General features: G+C 36.8%; 1 protein-coding gene across 1 annotated transcript; it reads left to right on the forward strand.

The window, feature by feature from the left end:
* Positions 1–6,273: 6,273 nt before the first annotated feature.
* On the forward strand, positions 6,274–13,516 carry LOC139712795 (transcription elongation factor SPT4-A-like). Its single transcript, XM_071624586.1, has 4 exons — positions 6,274–6,397; positions 10,211–10,317; positions 11,776–11,831; positions 12,952–13,516. Exons 1-4 carry the CDS (start codon positions 6,335–6,337, stop codon positions 13,071–13,073), a joined length of 348 nt encoding a protein of 115 aa, XP_071480687.1. The 5' UTR covers positions 6,274–6,334; the 3' UTR covers positions 13,074–13,516.
* The last annotated feature ends 8,580 nt before the right edge of the window (positions 13,517–22,096 follow it).

The following is a 22,096-nucleotide window of genomic DNA, read 5'->3' on the forward strand; positions in this document are numbered from 1 at the left end:
TTAATGTATGCATGGTGCTGATGCCAAGTGACTGATGAGCGAATCTCAGTAATACAGTATTTTCAAGTGCATCCAGCAATATCTATGGCAGTAAATTCACTTTCGACTGCTCAAATTGAACTGTTGTTACAGCACTGAGAAGCTGAAACATGTAAGAATATCGTTATATCACTCGAATGATCAAAGAGTATCCTTTTTGGGTCATAACTGCCTTCTGCCCCTAAACTCCAGGATTGCCCCTTTTTTGAAGGCTAGTGTAGTCTACATCGCACTGGTGTCTTCTGACAGCTTCAGAGTCGAGACTAATAGGCATCTGTGACTGTGGAGACTTTTAAATTAGCAACAAAAAAAAAAAATCTATTTTTTCGCAAAACATCAGATTAGAAGCAACCGCAATTCACTTTTTAACTGTTCAACTGCTATGCGGAATAAACTCTGCAGTAAGTCTAATCAAAATTAAATTAGAATTTACGGAAGACTTTGACAGACTTAACGTCTAAGACACATTAAAAAATGCTCTTCTTACGAACTCATCTACATGCAGCCAGCACTAGTGCAGTTTTGCACCAGGTGCCTGAATTCCAGTTTTATGGCACAAAATTCAATCTTCAACTCAAAGCAAAATAACGAATGCCTTTTCTTGCCTCTCTCTGGGCTTGTCGTCTCTCTGAATCCTCAAAATTATGAATTTTCACATCAAAATCAACGCCCAGAAAGGTATAAAATCTATAGCAGCAAGGTTGTCTATGGTAATCTTAAAAAGATAATTTTGTTTCCGCTTTCCGTTGGCTTGTACCTTGCGGACGCCTGTACTAGGTCTTGTTTTATAGTGCCAGTAGTGGTTGTATAATCAGCTTGATTATAGGCCTCCAGACTCAGAGCATTTTGTGCCTTGAGGTTTGCTGTTAATATAGTGATGTTTGTGTGTGTGTGTGTGTGTGTGTATATATGTGTGTGTTTGTGTACATTGTGCATGTGCTGACACAAATAAAATTCAAATAAAGAACATCATTAAAAAATGTGTGTGTGTGTGTGTGTGTGTGTGTGCATTCTCATGAAAATATCTTTCTTTCTATCTTTATTTGGCTTCTTTCATTTTTCAAAAAAAGAATGTGATTTTACATCGATCTTAGAAAAGAGTGAATTGCGGAATTTGGCACAGCTGTAGATCAGAAATTAAAGAGAAAGAGAGGGGGAGTGAATAGAGACAAAGACTCAAGAACAAACAGGGGAATCGGATAAAGGGAAAAGATGGGGAAAAGCAGAAAAAGAAAATACATTAATACAAAGATAAGCACCCAAATTACAAAATAGAAAAAAAAGGATAGAAATAGCCTTGAAATAAAAAGGAAGAAAGAAGAGACAGATACACTAGGTTCAACAAGAAAGGAAAAGAATAAATAAAGGCACACTGAAAAAGAAAGAAAGAGAGGAAAAAGATACATTGAAAACTAATGAAATGACAGAAAAAGATGTATAGATAAGGAAAAAATTGTAAAAAAATAGATAGAAAAAAGAAACTTTCTACAAAGACTTGATAAAAATATCAATATACAGTTTACAATGGAGAGGAAAGAAACTAAATGTAGATAAAGGGATGGATAGAAGCAAGGAAATGGAACACTAATAAGAAGAAGATAACACTGAAAAGGAAATAAAGAAATGTTGGGAAGAAAGAGAAATATACATGTAACTACATCTATTTGAAAAAATGAAAGAAGGAAAGATAGACAGAAAGGTACAAGAATGCACACACACACACACACACACACACACACACACACACACACACACATATATACACACCTTTTTAGACTGTTCTTTAGTTCCATTTGATTTTCATCAGCATACACATACACTTGCACATAAACATCACATTAAACAACAAGGCTCAAGGCACAAGTGCTCTGGCAGGAGGCCTATAATCATGCTGATATCAATATACAACCACTACACAGCAAGACCCGAGCAAGATTTGGTACAGGCAAGGTACATGTACAAGCTGATGGAAAAAGGAAACAAAGTTATAATATATCTTCTTAAGGATAGCATAGCATAGAAAAACTGGCTGTGATTGCTTTGAGATTGCTCCATACAGTCAGATCCAACTATTGATTGTATTGCATGGAACACTAACGTGGTGTACCTTTGTTAGTGTTGATTATGACGCAAAAATTCATCATTTTAAAAATTTAAGGATTTAAAGAGAAAACAAGCCCAGACACAGACGGGAAGAGGTGTTAACATACGATTACTGCTTTGAGTTGTTAATGTAGAAGACTGAATTTAGCCAGACATCCGGTGCGAAACTGCACTAGCGCCCAGGCCCAAGAAGGCCAAGTAGCCTCTGCTATGACCCTATGGAACGTCGATTACCATTAAGTCGCCAGACATTCACATCACATGTAATGCGCGCCGAGATTGAGATCAGCTGGGGCGACGGATTTTCATCGCTCTCAAAAGACATTCCTAATTCACCCTTTTCCTCCATAAAAACACAAATACGATGTAATTGTAACCCAAATGTATTCAACCATGCACATTTTGTTGTATGTTACAGGTCATAAAACCATTTTTAATGCGAGAATGTTTTTGATTTCGAATGGATTTCAGGTGGCAGATTAACAAAGTTTTTCAAACGCGATGATGCACAATGCATCCTACATTGAAGTGTGTGTAGAACACAAAAGACATTCCTAATTCACCTTTTTCCTCCATAAAAACACAAATAATTGTAACCCAAATGTATTCAACCATAAATATTTTGTTGTATGTTACAGGTCACAAAACCATTTTTAATGCGAGAATGTTCTTGATTTCGAATGGATTTCAGGTGGCAGATTAACAAAGTTTTTCAAATGCGATGATGCACAATGCATCCTACACTGAAGTGTGTGTAGAATACACGTGCTAATAATATGTGGCGCGCTATGGGCGGCCAACTAATTCATTGCCTATCGTTAGTTTGCCAACTCAGGAGTGCATAGGAAATACACGCAAGTGGCTACCATACAGTAATTGACGTTACAGTTGTATGCAAAAAAAAAAGTAGACCACTCTTGGCGACGCAACTCCAGTTAAAACTCCAAAAGTCGGAAGTACTTTGGAGGGGAAGCCACCAAGTACAGTTAAAAAATGGGTGACTTCATCCTGCAGTTTGAAGTTGTTGTTACCAGCTAGGTATGTACAGGAATGATATTACCAGACAGCAAAGTATTAAATTCCGGATGCACACGTTTTAGCATTTTCAGTACGTACGGGACTTCATAGACTAGCCTCACTCAGAGCGTTGCAGGGACCGAAATTGCAAAAAAAGCGACACAGAAATGTACAAACACTAAGAAATTCACATTTTACCTCAGATTCAGAAGAAGCTGCCGATTTAGCACAAGATTTTATTGCGTGAACTGTTGAAATTTTTCATGTTAGACATTTTACTGTAAAATACGAAATTTGAGCCTCCTTTGCCGATTTTTTCTTTGCCGTCTGCTCGGTAAGAATGTGTATGGTAGATTGTGGGTATAAATTGTGATTCTGGTGCAAGGACAAGATACGAAAGACTTTGATTATTCTATTACGAAAATCGCGTCCGAAATTTTATAATGCGATTTTTCACCCCGCTAAAAAAAGTCAACTTTTGGAGAGGGGTACCACTCTTCAGCTAGATCTAGAGTAAAACCCCCATTTTTCGGACACTTTTTTTAGCTTTTTTGCAATATTTCTTCAACTCAAATAATACCGGTACTCTACAAAATTATAATAACATGTTAAATATATCAACCTACTGTTTCCAAATATTGATTTTGTTACATACATCACAAAATTTCACAGAATCCCCAAATATTATCACCTTGTTAATTCACAAAATTCGGACAGCCTCTCAAAAATTCGGACACTCACGCAATGTCAATACGCATACAACTTTGCAAGGCCGCTGAAAAATGAGCGTGCGCCATACCTTGTTGGCGCAAGGTTGCATCGGGATGTTGCGGCACCCGTTTGTGTCGGAATTTTGGTGACTCTGCACTTGCATTCAGCCCCTCTGTACATTCATTCACTGCATCGGCACGAACGGAGATTTTGTTTTTCTTTTGTGTTTTTGAGGATACCATCACACTCTGAGCTTGCGATAAGCAAAAAAATCTTGCAACAGAACAGGGTAATTTTTCAATTTCTAGCGCTTTTTCAGCAACCCCAATTCTTTACTCGGGACCTAGACTCTAATTTGCGCACGCTTTGGAAAAGTTGCAATGATTCTGCATTTTTGACGGCAGAATTTGGGATTTTAGATGGATTTTTGGAGGTGACTCAGGCACTTTCCTGTGGTGAACGAGTGTGTCAGTATGTGAAACGATGTTATATGCGCATATGCCCGTGTTGTGACAGTAGAATTTGCTGGCTTGTGATGAGTGATAAGTGTCCGGATTTTGGCGGCCGGCTGAAAATTGGGGGTTTTACTCTACAGCTAGTCTACGGATCTACTCGATGTTTATTTTCCAAAAATCGGAGTGAATAATTTTTGTAATCTTTGCTGAATTTGTAATTATCAGGACTTTGTGAATAACTGGTCAGAAAGTTTGGGCCAAAATTTCATCTTCTGAGTACGGATTTCAGAACCGAAAAAAAAACCCACCAAAAAACAACAAAACAAGACAAAACAAAACAAAACTTGAATAGCACTCTGAGAGCACAGACCTCTGCCCAGCAACTACTTTCCACCAATGATGTTTTGTCAACCAATTATACCTGATATTTTAAAATTGGTTATAAAACATCGTAAAGGATGGTCACACATTTATGCTGTTTTGTTAAAGAATAGAAATTATGTATATCAATGTAAAGGATTTTTAAAATGGCGACAACTGATACAACTTGAAGAAAAGAAATGGCAATCTTTTTCGTTGGCCCCGTTCAAGAGCACGGAAGATGTTAATTTACGATGGTTTCAGTTATGTAAATATAGTTTAAGGGAATTGATGATAAAGAGAAATTTATTACAAGAAATAATCATAAGTTGCAAGTGTTTCAGAAAAAAAATGGTGTCTCTTTAGACACCTTTTTTCTTGATGTATAGAAGGTATATTGACATATTGTATTGAATTCGAAAAAAGTATGTTATTTGAAATATGATGTAATACGTGTAACGTTACAGATGAAAGAGAATAATAAATATCCCAGTGAGGGGAAAAAAAAAAATCTTGCTCTTCCATAGCAGAGATCAGTGATTTCCACCCACTGAAAAATCGCCCGATTTCCCAATAAATATAGAACCCTTTGACATTTTGTTATGTCATAAACACTCAGATGCGCGGCGCGCCTTGCCCCAGGTTTCCAGCAGAAACTAGCAGTTAGACTAACGTAGAGCACACACTTTAGTGAGCACATGAAAACCTCCAAAATGTGTAGCTTGAACTTCCAATCCAAGTTCGTTGACCCTACCTGGCATCAAAAATCCTTCCTTTTGTCATTCTTAACCATTTCTGCAAGTTTCATCCAAATCCGTGCAAAACTTTTTGAGTTATTTTGCACACGGACAAACAAACAAACAAACAAACAAGCAAACAAATAAACGGTAACAAAAACGTAACTTCCTCCCTCGGCGGAGGTAAAAGGCGTCCGGTGTCACGAATACGATCCACTCTCCTAAAGTCCTATGGTAACCCTTTTTGTAGTTTCGGAAGCAACATCCGCATCCGTGTGATCATGCACGTCCGACACTGAGGTCTGAGCTGTGTCTTCTGACTGGACTGGTATTCCGCCTGCAAGTTCAAAACTTTCGGACCATATTCATCTTGAAATGCGCAATTGTATTAACAGAAGCATAATAGCTTATATACCTTAGCTAAGATTAATGCTTTTACTCACCATCCCCGGCAGTATTTTTCGACTTTTGTTTTAGAATTTCCGCCCTTTTCTTTAGCTGAGCGTGAGTAACACGGACAACATCAACATTAGTCGCCATTTTCACATTTCGCGGTGCATTTCACCAAAAGAGGGCGGTCGAAGTTTGAGAAATAGTCGTTTCAACTCAGGCAATTTTTGTATGTAGGCTCTGTTGTTGTTTTTCAATTTACTAATCACCTGTAAGGCTGTGATACATCTGCATTATTTCAATGCATGAAATTGTATCTGTATTTTTTCATTACATTCAGTGGATTGGCATGTGTTTCGAATGTCATATTAAACAAAGAGAATCCATTCATTGCTGTCATGACAGACTGCTGTCAAAGAAAGACTAGCTATCACGACTATTCTCTCGTCCGGATCCTTGTGCGTAGCCAGGCTGCAGCAAGGAAGCTTCTTTGTGTTTAATTTTGCTGAACATACGGTTAAAATGGATGTTGTTCCTACTGGAATGCGAGGGTTGAGAGCTTGTTTATTATGCTCACTTATAAAGGTATTTATTCTATGTTGATTATCGCTTGAAGTGAATAATTACCGATACGAGTCTTTCATGCATGTAAATTGATACAAGTTGCTTTGCAAGTGTATTGTCCCACGCATTTGTTTTCATGTATTCGTCGGATGCCTAGAACCTGAGCTGAGTCTGAAGTGATAAATCATGATCACGAATCACTGCACTCGTCGACACGTATAACTATTATTAATGTTAAGGGTTTCATAAAAGGGGAATAGGCTACATAGGGTAATCCTGGATTTTGCTCTTTGTTTGACCGTGTATGTTGCATTGGAAATCAGATTCAGAGTAATTTAACAGATCCAGATCCAGATATCAGATCCAGACCCGGCCCTGTATAAAATAAGGCTGCCATAAAATAAACTTACTAACTGGTAAATAGTGCACAATTGCCTAAAATTTACTAGACATGACATAGACTCAGAGTAAATTACTAAGTAAAACCCCCAATTTTCGGCCGGCCACCAAAATCCGGACACTTATCGTTTATCCCAAGCCAGCAAATTCTACTGTCACAACACGGATTACACATGCTTATCACATCATTTCACATACTACTGGCACACTCGTTCACCACAGGAAAGTGCCGGAGTCACCTCCAAAAATCCATCTAAAATCCCAAAATTTTTGCCGTCAAAAACTCAGAATCGCCGCAACTTTTCCAAAGTGTGCACAAATTAGGTTCCCGTGTAAAGAATCGGGGTCGCCGAAAAAGCGCTGAAAATTGAAAAATTGCGCTGTTCTGTTGCGAGATTTTTCGCTTATAGCAAGGTCAGAGTGTGATGGTATCCTCAAAAACACAAAAGAAAAACAAAATCTCTGTGCAGTGAATAAATGTTCAGGGGCTGGATCCAGGATGCGAGTGCAGAGTCCCCAAATTTGGACACTAACGGGTGCCGCAACGTCCCTGATGCATCCTTGCGCCAACAAGGTATAGCGTGCTCATTTTTCAGCGGCCTTGTATGCATATTGACATTGAGCGTGTGACCGAATTTTGGAGAGGCTGTCCGAATTTAGGGGAATTGACAAGGTGATAATATTTGGGGATTCTGTGAAATTTTATGATGTATTTGACAAAATCATTATTGGGAAAAAGTAAGTTGATATATTTAACATACATTATTATCTAGATATAATTTTGTAGAGTATTATTTGAGTTGAACAAATATTGCAAAAAAGCTTAAGTGTCCAAAAATTTGGGGTTTTACTCTGTGCTGTTAGATCTACTGTAACTGGCAATAGACTTCTAGTAAATTTACTAGCCCCAGACTGGCATGGCCAGAACTCATTCGATCTAATGTATTAGTTTCTTCTCAAAATAATTTTATATCGGCACCCTCACACGCACCAAGCCCAATCCAAGGGACACAAAGGGACTCTGTGCAAAAGCATATAGCAGGCAGTCACATTTTGTACGGTGCGATGTTTTGGTCGAATCGTGGGTGGCTTGCATATGATGTTTGGGCCTTATCACTGCACCAGTCCCCTTGATGCTTCTATTCATAAATGGATCCTGTTTTTTAGTAGGTCCCTACCAGCATAAAGTCAAAGAAGTAACACAATCATGTCATTGAAACAGGAAAAGGACCTTGTAATATTGAATGTTGTAATACATGTATGAATGATTTCAAGTAGCTTAAATTTGAAGACTTTAATCAATTTCTGAATATGTTAGTAACTCATTCCTTGTGCAGGCACTCAGTCTTTATGACAAATAGGTTCACTGAATAAACAAGGTAGGTTGTCAGATCGTGCTTTACTGTACCCTTGGATGTTTTACGCTGCATTTATTTGCAGTAGGTCCCATTGAAAACAATGGAGACACATGATGCGTTGTGATGACATCACAGTTTTCATATCATCTTTTATAAATTTATCCCACTCAAAGTCGTGAATGAATCTTAACAATTTTGGAATCATATAAAAAGAGAAGTTTGTTTCCATATCTTAACATTAAAATGCTGGTACAGACTGTACATGACTATGACAATGAATTGATGTTAACATTGATAGAATCATGTTTATCCAAAGAACTCATATCTGTTTAATTCAGTGATCCAACAGGGAGCATGCAAGTACATTTTAATAGTTTGGAATGTGCAGAATCCGATGGTGTGATTTGTGTGGCTGCATATGCAAGGTCCAAGAGACCATGGTAACAATAACATCTGCACATACTTGTTAGGGCTCATGCATTTATACAATTGTATGCATAAATTATGTGTACACATTTCAAGAAGAAATCCACCCCAGAAATTTTATCAATATCACCAGAAAGAGAAACAAAATTCCCTGCAGAACAGTGCAAAAAATTATCAAAATGGGATAGGAAATAAAGAAGTTTTGACATTGTAAAGTTTCAAAATTTTTCAGAAAACACTTCTTTACCGGTCATTATGAATATTCAAATCAGCAAATAAATGATGTCTTGCTCTCTCAATTTCTTATATATTTCATGTAAAGAAATAAACAAATGCCTCATATTTTAGCTGTTTAAATTAAAAAAAAAAAATGCTTTAAAACCACCCAAGAATTGAAAGGAACAAATCAATGTTAAATCTGATCTAGTTTGTTATGCTTTAACCTGTGTTAGCTAAATATAACAACTATTCAGAATTACATATCATGTAAAAAGTGTAGCATGCACTAACTACGACCAGCAGCCCCATATATACGCATAGCGTATTACGCTATGCGTATTGGGCTGCTGGTCGTAGTTAAGCATGCATGAAAAATTGTGAGGGCATAACATCATCTCACTGGTGAATTTTCTGTAGAGAATTTTTCCCTCTTTCTTATTTTAGAGTATATTTATTTTTCAAGTGGATTTCCTCTTTAACCTGCATTACCTGCACACGGTATTTACAGCATGAAGCTGGGTCATGTGTGCAGGGATGCCAAGTTCAACAAGATTTTATGAGTGAGATTTTCATGACTCGGCATCTCGGCATGCGAATGTGCGCGCGAGCGAGGGTGTGGGAGGGGTTTTTTCCCCCCGTGGCCTCCCACTGTAGGGAGCTTTTTCAATTTTGAGCTCTTAATGGTGCGATCAGGTGCATACTTAAGTGACTATTTTTTACTTATTTTGAAAGACAAAAGGGAAATATACCTTCAATTGCAACTATTAAATCTTTTGAGCTATGCTCATTATAATAGGCCCAAGTTGCAGACTTCACCCGATGCGTGTGAAAAATGGGTGTCATGCGTGAGATCGTGAGATGGCCCCTAAATGCTTGAGTCTCACGCAGAATGCGTGAGACTTGGTAGCTCTGTGTGTGCATACTTCGTGTCTACACCGTACTACATCCATTGTATTTGTACATGTACTGCAGGGAGCTGCCTTATTGCCTATTGCAGTGCCATTCAGCAGAGTCAAGAACAATTACAATCTTTCTGGTTATATTTAGGCAAATGATATCTGGTATGTATTGTACCTGTGGGTGGCCCATAAGAATTCAGTGTGTGGCCTCTTTACAATAGCCATACAATACGAAACAAGTACAGTACTGTATAGTGTGAATACACTATTGTATGAAGTAGACTGCATCCCATGAAACCTTGATAAGAAACACATCTTAAATGCCATTTTTCCTGAAAAGAATGAAATGCTGTTAATGCAGTACTATGTATTTCCACTTTTCTAAATTTCCCTACAAGAATACATCCTCTATCAACTCTAATGGATTGCAATACATGTACATATGTACAAACTGTAATTCAAAGTAGTCAGACGATAGGATTGTTACAGGCTTGTACCTTTGATTATTTCCTCATAAATATTGTCTCCATCAGACTGCTGACCAGTTTGAGCTGGATGGCTGCGACAACTGTGCAGAGTTTCTACCAATGAAAGGAAACAGAGATATGGTTTACGACTGCACAAGTCCATCTTTTGATGGGTAGGTACTACATTTTGCATGGAAATATGTGTTTGTGTTTGTGGTCAGTGCATAAGTTTTAACCTCTGAGCTTAGCATAGTCTGGAGAAACTCTCAAGGGGGAAAAAAAGACAAAGAACAAGAAAAACTGATCTTAAACTTTGCACATTGCTGATTAAAGGAGACATCGACTTCCGGGTAGTCAACTGGGTACATGTAAGTATGTACAATAAAATAAGCAGGAAATGTTCACAACTGGGGGTACATGTACCTTCAGACCAAAACTTTGATCTTGAAACTTAACAAACACACAGGTATTTTTCATAGTATCACCTCATACTGTAGGTATATGAATGATTCTTTTTTTTTTTTGGGTACATCTTAGTGTATGAAAAAAAAATTGCTTCCTTCCTTGTTTGTTTATTTGTTTGTTTGTTTGTTTGTTTTATAAGCTGGTCCATGCAATCCATAATGCTAGATGATTTCTAATTGCTTGTAATACTACTTTAACTTACATTGCTCAGTAAGTACTTGGAACCAAACTTTACCATTTTGTCTGAAGAAAGAGCTTACCCAAATGAAAAAAATGGCTTAAAATATAAGTTTGCAACTGTAACTCTATTTCCAACCAAACCTGGGTCACTTATCTGCCGTAGTTATCCACATGAAATTTCCCCAAACTCCCCCAACTATCATTTATTGTTGTAGAGGCTATAGCTTTGGAGAATAGGTGGATGGGCTTCTTGTCTTCAAGTCTTTAATTTACTGCTAATGATTTTCAATCTTCAGCATGCATACATATAATTTTTATATTGTGTTCCATGGAATTCATTTTATATGAAAATGTCTGCTGTAGAATGTCTCAAGTTTGCAAGACACAATGTCAGATTGTCATGTTATGGTTTGTCTTTGAAGCTGTTTACATGCCGTAGATTTCTTCATGGTGTGAAATATCAATTAATTTCTGATTAAATCAATATGTGTAAATTTTTGTTTGAATATACCCAATTTTCTTGTTCTCATGATTCTGTAGTTATTATTATCCTATGACCTTTTCTAAATTTTGCAAACATGATATACTTAGTGACCTCTTTGCTCAAAATGCATTATCATTATGTTTTTGAGATTTTACAATCTCATTTAGAAGTCTCTTTGTGAATCTTAGTGTGATTTGTCTGGAACAACTCAGTCCACTAAATTGACATTTGATATTGTTTCAGCATCTGAAGATGACATTTGGTTTATAGGAGCCACCTGAAATGAAAGTCTTTAACCTGTAATGCTTGTGTCTTCCACTTCCATATTCACATCTTTACCTGATGCTAAAATAGACTGTATGAATCAAAGACTAACATAATGAGGAGTGATCAGTATATGCCAGTTCTAGTAAAAAAAAATGAAATAAAAAAAGTTAGATAAAATCATTAGACTCTTTTACTTGTGTTCAGGCAGTGAATTTGGCATTTCTTGTTTCCACAGTTTAATATCATTGATGAGTCCAGAAGACAGCTGGGTGGCAAAATGGCAAAGAACAAGTAAGTGTTTGTGGAAATTTGCTTTTCCTGTTTCTTCATTTATCTCTTGTGCAAAATTTTTTAATAGAAATTTTTAAGGAAATGTATTCCTTGCCCATCTGCTGCAAATATGATTGTCTTTTCTCTTTTGGAAGTCTGGTACCAATTTGTTGAAATTTGACAAAATATTTATTGATTACGTAACAGTTACTGGTCTTCAAACATCCAAATATTTTGTGAGCTAGGTCTGCTGACCATTCTAATGGAAGTACAGAATACATTGGAAAAAATGAAAACGAAACCAAATAGTCCAAACTATGCTGTGATACAGGGTGTACCTGTCTATGCCATATACATGTACTTCACGAGTATAATATTCTATTAGTAAATTGGGACCTATAGGGCAATTTTTTGAATGGTTGAATTCATTATCAAGGAGCACATTTTTAAAAACTCAATGTCTTTTCAAGAGAAATGTTTGCAAATTCCCACCTAGGAGATGATACTAAACTTTAGTTTGTATAATACGTTTGTGTCACGGGAGGCAATATTTTCACGATTTGTTAATTTTGTGTACAGTAATTTGTCAACTTGGGAAATTTGCAAAAATAAAAGCACTGAGAAATATACTGTGTATACAGCATCCATCTCAGATATTAGAAATGGATGAGACTTTTTTTTTCCATCTGATGTTTCAGAATGAGAAATATCATCTTGTTCCAGCCGATATATAATTGAACAAGTTGGTTTAAACATACAACATACAAACTTTAAAAGAAATATGTGACTTCATGTATTATCACTGCTGTCAGTTGGGCCTACTACACCGTCAGAGATCTACATTCATCTTTTTGTGATGTATTGAAGTGAAATTCTTTAGCTTCCAGTTGTGCTGATATTGCAGTCTGTTGGTCAATATTCAAGTCAATGATGCACTTGAGAAAATTGGGCACCTTTTCCCTATGCATGTGTTCATGTAGAGTATACAATTTCTAAAATGTCAGATTGTTTTATTCATAAACTATTTCATTCATAGAACAATCGATGCTGTGGTGTGTCATTCCTTCATAATGCCATGTTCCTACACTGTATTCATAATTGAAAAGGAAGTGAAATCTTACTGTTTTTAATCCGTATGTAGATCGCTATGTAAAAGGATGCTATGCTGTATCAGTGACTGGCGAACTCCCTAAAGGAATGAGGCAAGACCTGAAGAGTAGAGGAGTCATTTACAAGTCAAGAGACACAAGCGTGAAGTCATAGCACTTGCTGCCCAATGGGAAAAATCGCCTTTGTAAATATGTGTAAAGCTGAATGTCTAGATGGAAGTATTTGTAAACAAAAGGTAATCATGCAATATTTGTCACTACAAGAAACCAGGACAAAGAAGAAGACAAATATTGAAGATGGTTTGACAAACTAACCCATTTATGATGAAGAATGCCAGATGATGATGTTATTTCAAACATGGGAGTTTCTGTTGGATTATTATTGTGTGCATGTTCATGTAAACAAAAGCACAATTCGCAGGAGTTTTGGCAGTTTGTGGTGAAAACCTTTACATTATTTCAGCTCCACTACACTGAATACTGAATGATGTAGATGCTATGCTTCTAACAGTGGATGTTTTTATTTATTTATTTATTTATTTTTATTTTATTTTTTATTTTTTGGTGGTTCTTCCCTACATGTACTTCATATACAAAATGTAGGCAAGCAGAGCAGGATCATGAAAGCCACACTGCACGAAATGAGTGGAATGCAATCATTTTTGATTACAATATAACTGTTTTGTTTTGACATACTTTGATGTGTATCTTTTTGTTCTTCAGTCAACATTATATTGAATCCAAGACAAATACTGCACTAAAGCATGCATATAGAGTACATGTATATATGTACAGTGCACTCCCATTATCACAAAAATGGTTTTAACAAATTCTAGTTACAACGAAATCAAAATTCAGGTCCCCAAATTTTATACACTGTATTGTTTGGTTAAAATAATGAAATTTCAATACATGTATTGTAATGAAGGAAAAGTGCCGGTCCCGAGGACTTTGTTATAATGGGTGTACATTGTAAGAGCAACTGTTTGTTAAATCCTCCCAGAATATGACTCGGTTGATCAAAAGGGTGATTTTTCCAGTTGACTAAGATAGCACGTACAGTATAAATGTTTTGAAGGACATTTACCAGTTACGGTACAGATGGAGGACCTTGCATTTGACTAAGCGAGATTTCTGATGACTACAAATAATCATTCTGGACATTATTGTGTTGTTTGGTCAAACAGTGTATTTTTGCTTATGAATTTACTATGTCAAAACCAAGAAACATGTATGTAGTTTGTGATGTGGCTACACTTGCAACATACAGTTACATCAGTTGCCTACAGTGTATATTGGAAATACAGCAGGCCTGCAACATTGTACCTGTAATGTTGAGTGTAGCCTTTAGTGCCTGTTGGGAAGGATAGGACAAGATTTTCTTTCCAAAGTCAGTCATTTTCTGTCAGATTAAGCAACATACTGTATAGTAAAGAGATAGCTGTAATACATGTACAAGAAATAAATTGTCTTGATAAATTGATATGTACAACTGGTTCAGATGCAAAACATACACTTTATGTGACCATTCTGTCTCTTGTATAAAGAGTTTTTGAGCTTCTTGTGCTAGTTTATTCTCCCACACACATTTAAAAAACAAAATTCATATTTTTGTTTTTATGTGATCTATGTATGATGCATCTTAACAAATCTACATTCAAATCTTGTACAAATTCACATTACGGCCTTATACTGTATGAACAATGTTAATGTTAAAAGTCATACACGTAGGTATTCAAAGATTACAGCTGTATCTTGGTGCAGTGATATCCTAGAGTTGTTCAGTAACATATCGTTGCTGGGGCGACAAGACCTCGTATCTACAAAATGTCAAATGATCAGAAGAGCCGAAAAACATGGTGGCCAAAGCACTGTGGCGAATGGGATAGCCATTCCTTTGACATGTCGTGGTGGCTTCATTTTTGGATTAAGACAGTTTGGATTTGGACAGGACATCACTTAACACATTATTTGACCATTAATCCAAAAAAGTCATTTTCACCAAAATTGCAGACACGAGGTCTTGTCGCTGACAATAAATATGTACATTTAATGCAATGGTCAGATAGATCCACTGCAAGGAATCCACATGGGTACAGTAGATTTTGTTTGATGACCCTCATCCTGATTTACTGCATATGTAAACACTTAATTGAAATATGTGCTATCTCGTCATTTCCAGGTAAGTAAAATGTATGAATACAACAGGCTGTGCACTTTTGTCATTTGTCTTATTGGTACTTTGCAAGAGTGTATGCCAGGCAAGGTTTCTAGTTGGATAAGAACTGGTCAAATGTTTACACACTTATTTCTGGGTTTAAATACCCGTCAATATCATCTCTGGAACACATGTACATGTAATTTCAACTTTGTACATGTACAGTTGACTCCTGTTATAACGAAGTCTGCGGGACTGGCAGTTTTGGTTTGTTATATTGAAATTTCGTTATAACCGATGAAATAAACAATAATAAACATAGAGTGGATAATGTTGCACCCTGAATTTTTACTTCGTTATAACCAGAATTTCGTTATAACTGTGTTCGTTGTAACGGGAGCGCACTGTAGTTTGATTTGGTAACCAAAGCTGGGGCCAAAAATGGGGCTATATACATATGCCAGTACCGAGTATTTCATATATGTATATAATAGCTCGGGACCAGCAGTTTTCTTTCGTTATACCGAAATTTCTTTATAACGGAACAAATAAACAATAAAGAGCATAGACCCGACAATGTTCGAGCCTAAATTCCTACTTTGTTGTAACCTTAATTTCGTTATAATCGTGTTCATTACAATGGGAGTGCACTGTGTGTGTGTACATATATTCATCTATTGATAATGGAGGTGAACTTGATGCCTAGAGAATGTTATCTACACTAATCAGAACACTAACGTTAGGGCGTTTCTGTAACATACTAGTGTATTTGCCAATTGGGCAAAGGTTCAATGTGATCTTATCAATGAGTTCGAAGGCAATTACTATAAACACACTGCAGTCACAGGATCTCATTTACAATAGGGCAAACAATTTTATTGATTGTAATATTTTTTCGCACATTTGTTACTACAGCCCATGTACACATGCACAGACTTACACTAAGTTGTGATGTAGTGCCATTTTTGGGAAGCTGGAAAGTAGGTCAATAACTTTAATCCCTCAGGTAGTTACACTCTGAAATATTGCAGTCCCTTCATTGCCATTCATTGTCAATGTAGCACTTTATGCTCTTGCTTATCACAGTTTTGTTTCTGAAAACTGTCCTGTGGGCATACACCAGATTCATTATAGAACTGCATTCTGATATATGGTATTCTTTCCATTGCTGTGGAATTTCAACATACACACAAGACATCAAGTTCTTTACCCTCAATAGTTTGTTTTTATTTTGTTTTGTTTTGTGTAAACAACCCATCTACATGTACTTATAATGTACACTACATTAATTTGCTCTTTGAATCTTCTTTGAATAGATCTGGATAGTTACAGTATACACATAATTAGAGATATTTGTTGTTTGTTTTTTAACATCAAGGGATAAGATATTCATTGAGTTCAATTTTACAATGGCATTCAATACAGTCAGTGACATAAGAATTGGGTAAAGCTAACTTATTCAAACAGTTTTAGTACAAAGCAGAACTTTGCCAGGCAAGTTTCATGGCGAAGAATTACATTCGACCGAGCCTTCTCTATAACAGACACTTCAGGCCATGTTTTCTGTAGATGGACCGTGTCATATGAAATAAGGAGTAACTTTGATATAAAATATAGTATGTAATATTATTACATCTCTACTGCACATCACTAAATAAGTATATTCCTCTATCAAAAATATAATACATCACGTGATATCTTGACATCAACAACACCTATAATCTATTCAACATTCTAAAACCTGAATAGTCGTAACTATTGATTACAAAGAAAATGGCCGGAACCTTTATGTTATCTGCCTTGCACACGCAGGGAATTCTGCTTTTATACTAGGTTCATGAAGAAGATTTTCAGTTTTCGATTAGTCCAATTACATCATTTAAGAAGGGCTGAATTACATAGGGTTGACAGTATATTTTAACTGAATTTAAAAAAAAAAACCAAAAAAATCCGACTGCCCTCGGTAACTGACTTTGACCAACTGATGTAAAAGAAAACATTCTCGGGTAAAAACTGTTTACTCCGTGGTGAAATGGAAACTGCAAAGGACAAAAGTTCACGACGACATTCACACTAGGTATAGATCTAAGTATTGAGGTACAAAGACGATCCTTCCATATGATCTTGAGACAAGTATGATGAAGGGTGACCTTGTGGACCATTCTTTGATAAAATTATATGAAATATTTTATATTCACTCAAAAGATGGTATGTACAACAAATCAAAATAGAAGAATGATTTCAATCATTTCAGGCTAAATGGAAAGGCTGGGTCAAATATGATCATCACATTTTTGGATTACTCTTTGAGATAAGAGGAGAAATGCTTCACAACATGCAGTAAATCTTTGTGATGGTATCAGAGTATTACATTAATCACTAGTGCCAAAACTTGGAGATCTATCTGTCTCAGAGGTTAAGGGTCAGAAGTTAAGGCGAAGGATGTGACAGCTTGTGTAATCATTAGCTGTTTGCTGACATACAAGAAATTAAATGCTCTGAAAGACATGCATGGCACGCTAAAATGGTTGCTTGAAGCAAAATTGGATAGGCAGAGTTATACTTATTGATGTGGTACATGTATCAGCATTTTGCAATTCCTATTCTAAGTATACAGATTTTGGGGCTATCAGCAGAAGCCTCTTGTCAAGAAGCAATAAGTGAAAAATGCAAGTACACTGTACATGTTTTGAATAAACCATTACAAGCAAGACATTGCAATGACCATGTTATTGACTTCAAAATAAACAAAGAATACAAACATAGGCCCTATGCAATATAAGAATACAGCAGAGAGTACCATCGTTAAACTGCAGGAATGGGTCCAGGCATTCTCTAGGGCTCAATGTTTGTGACCTGAAGTCTGTGTCGGGCCGCCTTGTCACAAGCTGCAACCAGGCTTCTCATCACTCTCTGTTCCACGGCTGATGCCGGGCGGACAGATACACAGCGGAAGAGTCCCTCCCGGGGTGGGATGTTGCCCATGCAACGCAGGCACTGGCCTCTTGTCAAGTGACCCAGGGGGCGGTCCTGCAATGCAAATGCAACATTGCACATTTCATGGTCAACGTGGGTATTAGAATGGAAAAAGACAGTGAAATTATATCATTAAAATACCTTTCATTACAGTGGTCCATCACAAATCATCAAAACTTGTAGAGCGCATGGTTATGCCATAAACATGAAAATAAATGAAACAACACAAAAAAATGCTGTAGTCTTTTATCATATCTGCATGTAAATGTAAAAAAAAAAAAAAATCTGAAGTCACAGCTGGAACAATTTACTTGTTCACAGTGATTTTATTTTTCAATAATTCTATTACAATTTCATATCAAGAGAGATCATTTAAACACAAGCAAACTTGTACAATAAATACAAATGTGGACATATATCACGCAGCACACAAGTGTCATCATGATACCTTGATATACAATAGCTACCTTTTTTGCATATCTTGGCAACATTTCATCTCATAGATAAAGAATACTAGTACATGTAAGTAAAATCAATTTAGGAGTGCAGAATGCAGAATGTAAGATTATAGTACAAAGCGATACAAAACCCATCTATGCAAATGTGATCTTCAGGAGTACAATTGTATTACAAATGGAATTGCCCAATGTGTATTTACCGTCTCATAAAAGGTGCACTGCAGTGTATGGTGACCATCTTTGATGGTGAATTTCTTTGCTATTCCTCTTCCATCTGCACACACAGCTGAATTCAGAATGCCTGATGGAGTTTGAGGCAAAAATATGAGTCCAATATTTTAATGAGGAAAGAAGACACATTGTATCCTAAAGAAAAAGCTGGTATAGGATTGCACTCTGTGGTCATTCCACATTCTAAATACAAACATTACAGTCTTCACGCTCTACCTCAAATCCAACATACAACATCAATACACAATTGATAAAAAGATTACTGTCTTCACTCTCTATCTCAAATCCATCGATACACAATTTATAAAAACAATACACAATTGATAAAAATAATAAAGTTTAATGACTTTAATTGTGAATAGCACAACCTATTTAGTACTGATTATGTTCTCCTATGCCAAGATATTCAAGCTGGTTACCAAGCACAAAATGTAACCGACTGTCTCCATCCATTTGCTATCATCTTGTCAATGTCTAGTGGAGTGGGGGTAATTCCATCTTAATGTACAGTCAAGGTAGGTAGACAAGTTTTGTTAGTTTGTCAGAGTCAGGAATGTGGTCTATGCAATACCAAATAGCTCAAAGAACACGAGTCCTCGAGAGTCCTTGGACGATGTCCAGTGCCGGAGTTCCTCAATGCCCACAGTCAGAATCTTCATGGACGTGTCTGCCTTGTGCTCGTCAGCATGGGGACCCTTTATTTCCCAAGAGGTAGGAGGAGCCTGTACAAAGTTGGAAAGGGTGGCCATGCTGACAGCAATACATTTTTGTTCTTGTTTTAATAGCAGCTTTTCATGACATTGCAAAAGTGCTGTATTATGTATGACAGTGCTTTGTATCTGCTTGTCATTTTTGCATAAATGTTTGCATTTGTAGTACAGGTATTATTGTTGGCATGGCCAGGTGATTCTTCCTCAAAGAGGGTTATCACTCAAGAAGTTATGACACTTATAGATTAAAGTAACATTTTTTAACTTGGACCAGTAGGAAAATACAAATTAAACATGTATGAAAATGAAATACAAAAACATCTGTCTGATCACAGATCATTGACTATACTTTTATTCGAAAGTGAATGAATACATTCGCTGTCACAAATTTACAAATTATAGAGGGAAAAAACAACATTTCGCTACATTCTGAAATGGCTAAACTTACATTTACTCTGCTTAGGGGCGAGGGTGGCATTCTGAATGGAGGTGGAGCACCACTGCTTGTCTTAATTGCAGTGTTGACATGTGAACCGGTGGCTGTGTGGGGGACTGTTCTGCTTTGAAGGACACCTTGGGGTAGAGTTCTGGGTGGTTGGTGCAGACCAAGCTTGGACCCAGGCAATGGTGGCTGCATGGAGCTGGTCATAGCAGACAAATGAAAACGAACTACACATGACATCTTTACACCAAGAGCTGGGAAAGTGTTATGTCACTTGCAGTTGTTAATTCAATTAGGAGTAGAATCAATCAAACAGTACAGATCTACTCTGTACAAAAGCAGACATTCCCAAGCAAATTGTGGCATACAGGGAGTTACTCTCAGAATTATATTTTATGGTAATTTTTGTCTGTACAAATAGGAGTAAAAATGACAAAGGTTCTTATGAATGAAGGATTCTTCTTGTTTTTACATATGCCTTTCTTTTAATACATGATCGGAAAATCAGCTACTGTTCAGACTGATTGGTGAAGATGGACCCTAATCTACAGCAGTCACACTTTGACAGTTACTTTAAGGTTTTCTCTTATGCAAATGTTCAAGGGAAATTTCACATCACCAATGCATGCCTTACGTGTCTACTATAATAAGCGTCTTCTCATCTTTTCTCAATCACATCACTGACTGGCTTTATGAAACTTACAGAGAATGCAATCAATTATTTCAAACTTTATTACCTCACAGGATACTTGGGGCTCATTTGCATTTGATCATGCTGTACAGGTGTATACTGTCTGGCAATTTTGTTAGGAGGTGGATGCGAGTCTGCCTGCATGTGCTGCCTTTTGTCTGGTTGATGGCTGCCACCTCCACTGGGCCAGTAGTTTCTACCGTCTTGTTTCATGGCTGGTTGCCGCTGAGACACTTTCATCATGCCTGCATAAACCCATGAATACAAACTTCTGTTTCTTCTCTGCCATTAAATGTTCATGTTTCCAATCGAGAGTTTACCGATAGCATTTATAGACAGACTTTGAAGCATTCAGGTCAACAACAAAATGCAAATAAATGCCTGATAACTTTCTAATAAAGAGAAGAAAATTGTTTTACTTACATTACAAAGAATGCAAGTGTTTTGATATCAGTGCATGAGGAATTTCCTTTGGTACAGCCCCCAAAACAACAGGAAACAATGGTTGGGGTTAGGGTTATGGCTTCTCATCTGCAGCAGAAGTTGTCACAGGAACAAGTCTTGAATAAATTGTTGAGACATTAATGCTCTCCTATGAGAATGTGGTTGGTTATTTCTGTTTCAATCAAATTAATCAATATCTCCCATCACTTCTAGTGACATTATCTACAGAAATATCATCAACATCATCAACAATATTTTTCCTATTCAATACACTGAGCAGTTCAACCACTTGATGAAACAAAAATAACAATTAAGGTAATATTTACAGCAGCTAAACCAAACAAACCATATTATTGCACCTATTGCACAGAATTTAAGACCAATTTTCGTTATTTCCTTATGGCAGTGTTCTCTTACTGTGCTTACTGTGTACAAGTTTGATTTGATTTGTCACACTAGCATGAAAAAGTCAAGCTGTTTATGAAAGTCTAAACAAAATATAATGTACGTGACCTTGTAGAATTAACACCAGAGTGGTCTTTACCCATAACAGAAAGTGTGTGTCATCTCTTACACACTGGCTTGTGAGCTAGAAACAGATTCTAAAAAATTGCCATCAAACATTTAGGAAATCCAAAGTGATTCTACTTTCACATCTAATCAAGACAGCAGCATCAACTTCAGCTGTCAGTATGCAGTGTGAACCCATCTCCATCTGAAGGTTCTCTACACAGTACCCAAGATCTTATATCACCACCTAACCTGGAGCATTTGGTTTATTTTCTGAGCCTCGAGGTTGGGATTGACGTTGCCACTGCTCATTTGTATGGCTGGTATTTGCTGTGGTCGGTGCGAGTGGTGGTCTCCCGCGTTGTTGGGATGAACTCTGACCTCCTAGCCAATTACCATGTTGGGGTGCACTTGAGACATCTCTGTGAGATTTGGATGGTGTAACAGCTTCCCCTGGAGGTAAAACAAAAGAGTTGACATCATTAACTTTATGAACGCTCACATATACATTGAAATGATGGTCCTTTACGAGGTCAATTCAATCATCAATCCTGGAA

Source organism: Diadema antillarum, unplaced genomic scaffold (genome assembly GCF_040938485.1).
Source record: "Diadema antillarum isolate AM-2024a unplaced genomic scaffold, OU_Dant_1.0 seq00001860_RagTag, whole genome shotgun sequence".
NCBI classification, from domain to species: Eukaryota; Metazoa; Echinodermata; class Echinoidea; order Diadematoida; family Diadematidae; genus Diadema; species Diadema antillarum.

Coding starts and splice junctions, on each gene's coding strand:
- LOC139712795 (XM_071624586.1), top strand. CDS start 6,335: ATGGATGTTGTTCCTACTGGAATGCGAGGGTTGAGAGCTTGTTTATTA. Junction 10,318..11,775: donor ACAAGTCCATCTTTTGATGG/GTAGGTACTACA, acceptor TTGTTTCCACAG/TTTAATATCATTGATGAGTC. Junction 11,832..12,951: donor GGCAAAATGGCAAAGAACAA/GTAAGTGTTTGT, acceptor ATCCGTATGTAG/ATCGCTATGTAAAAGGATGC.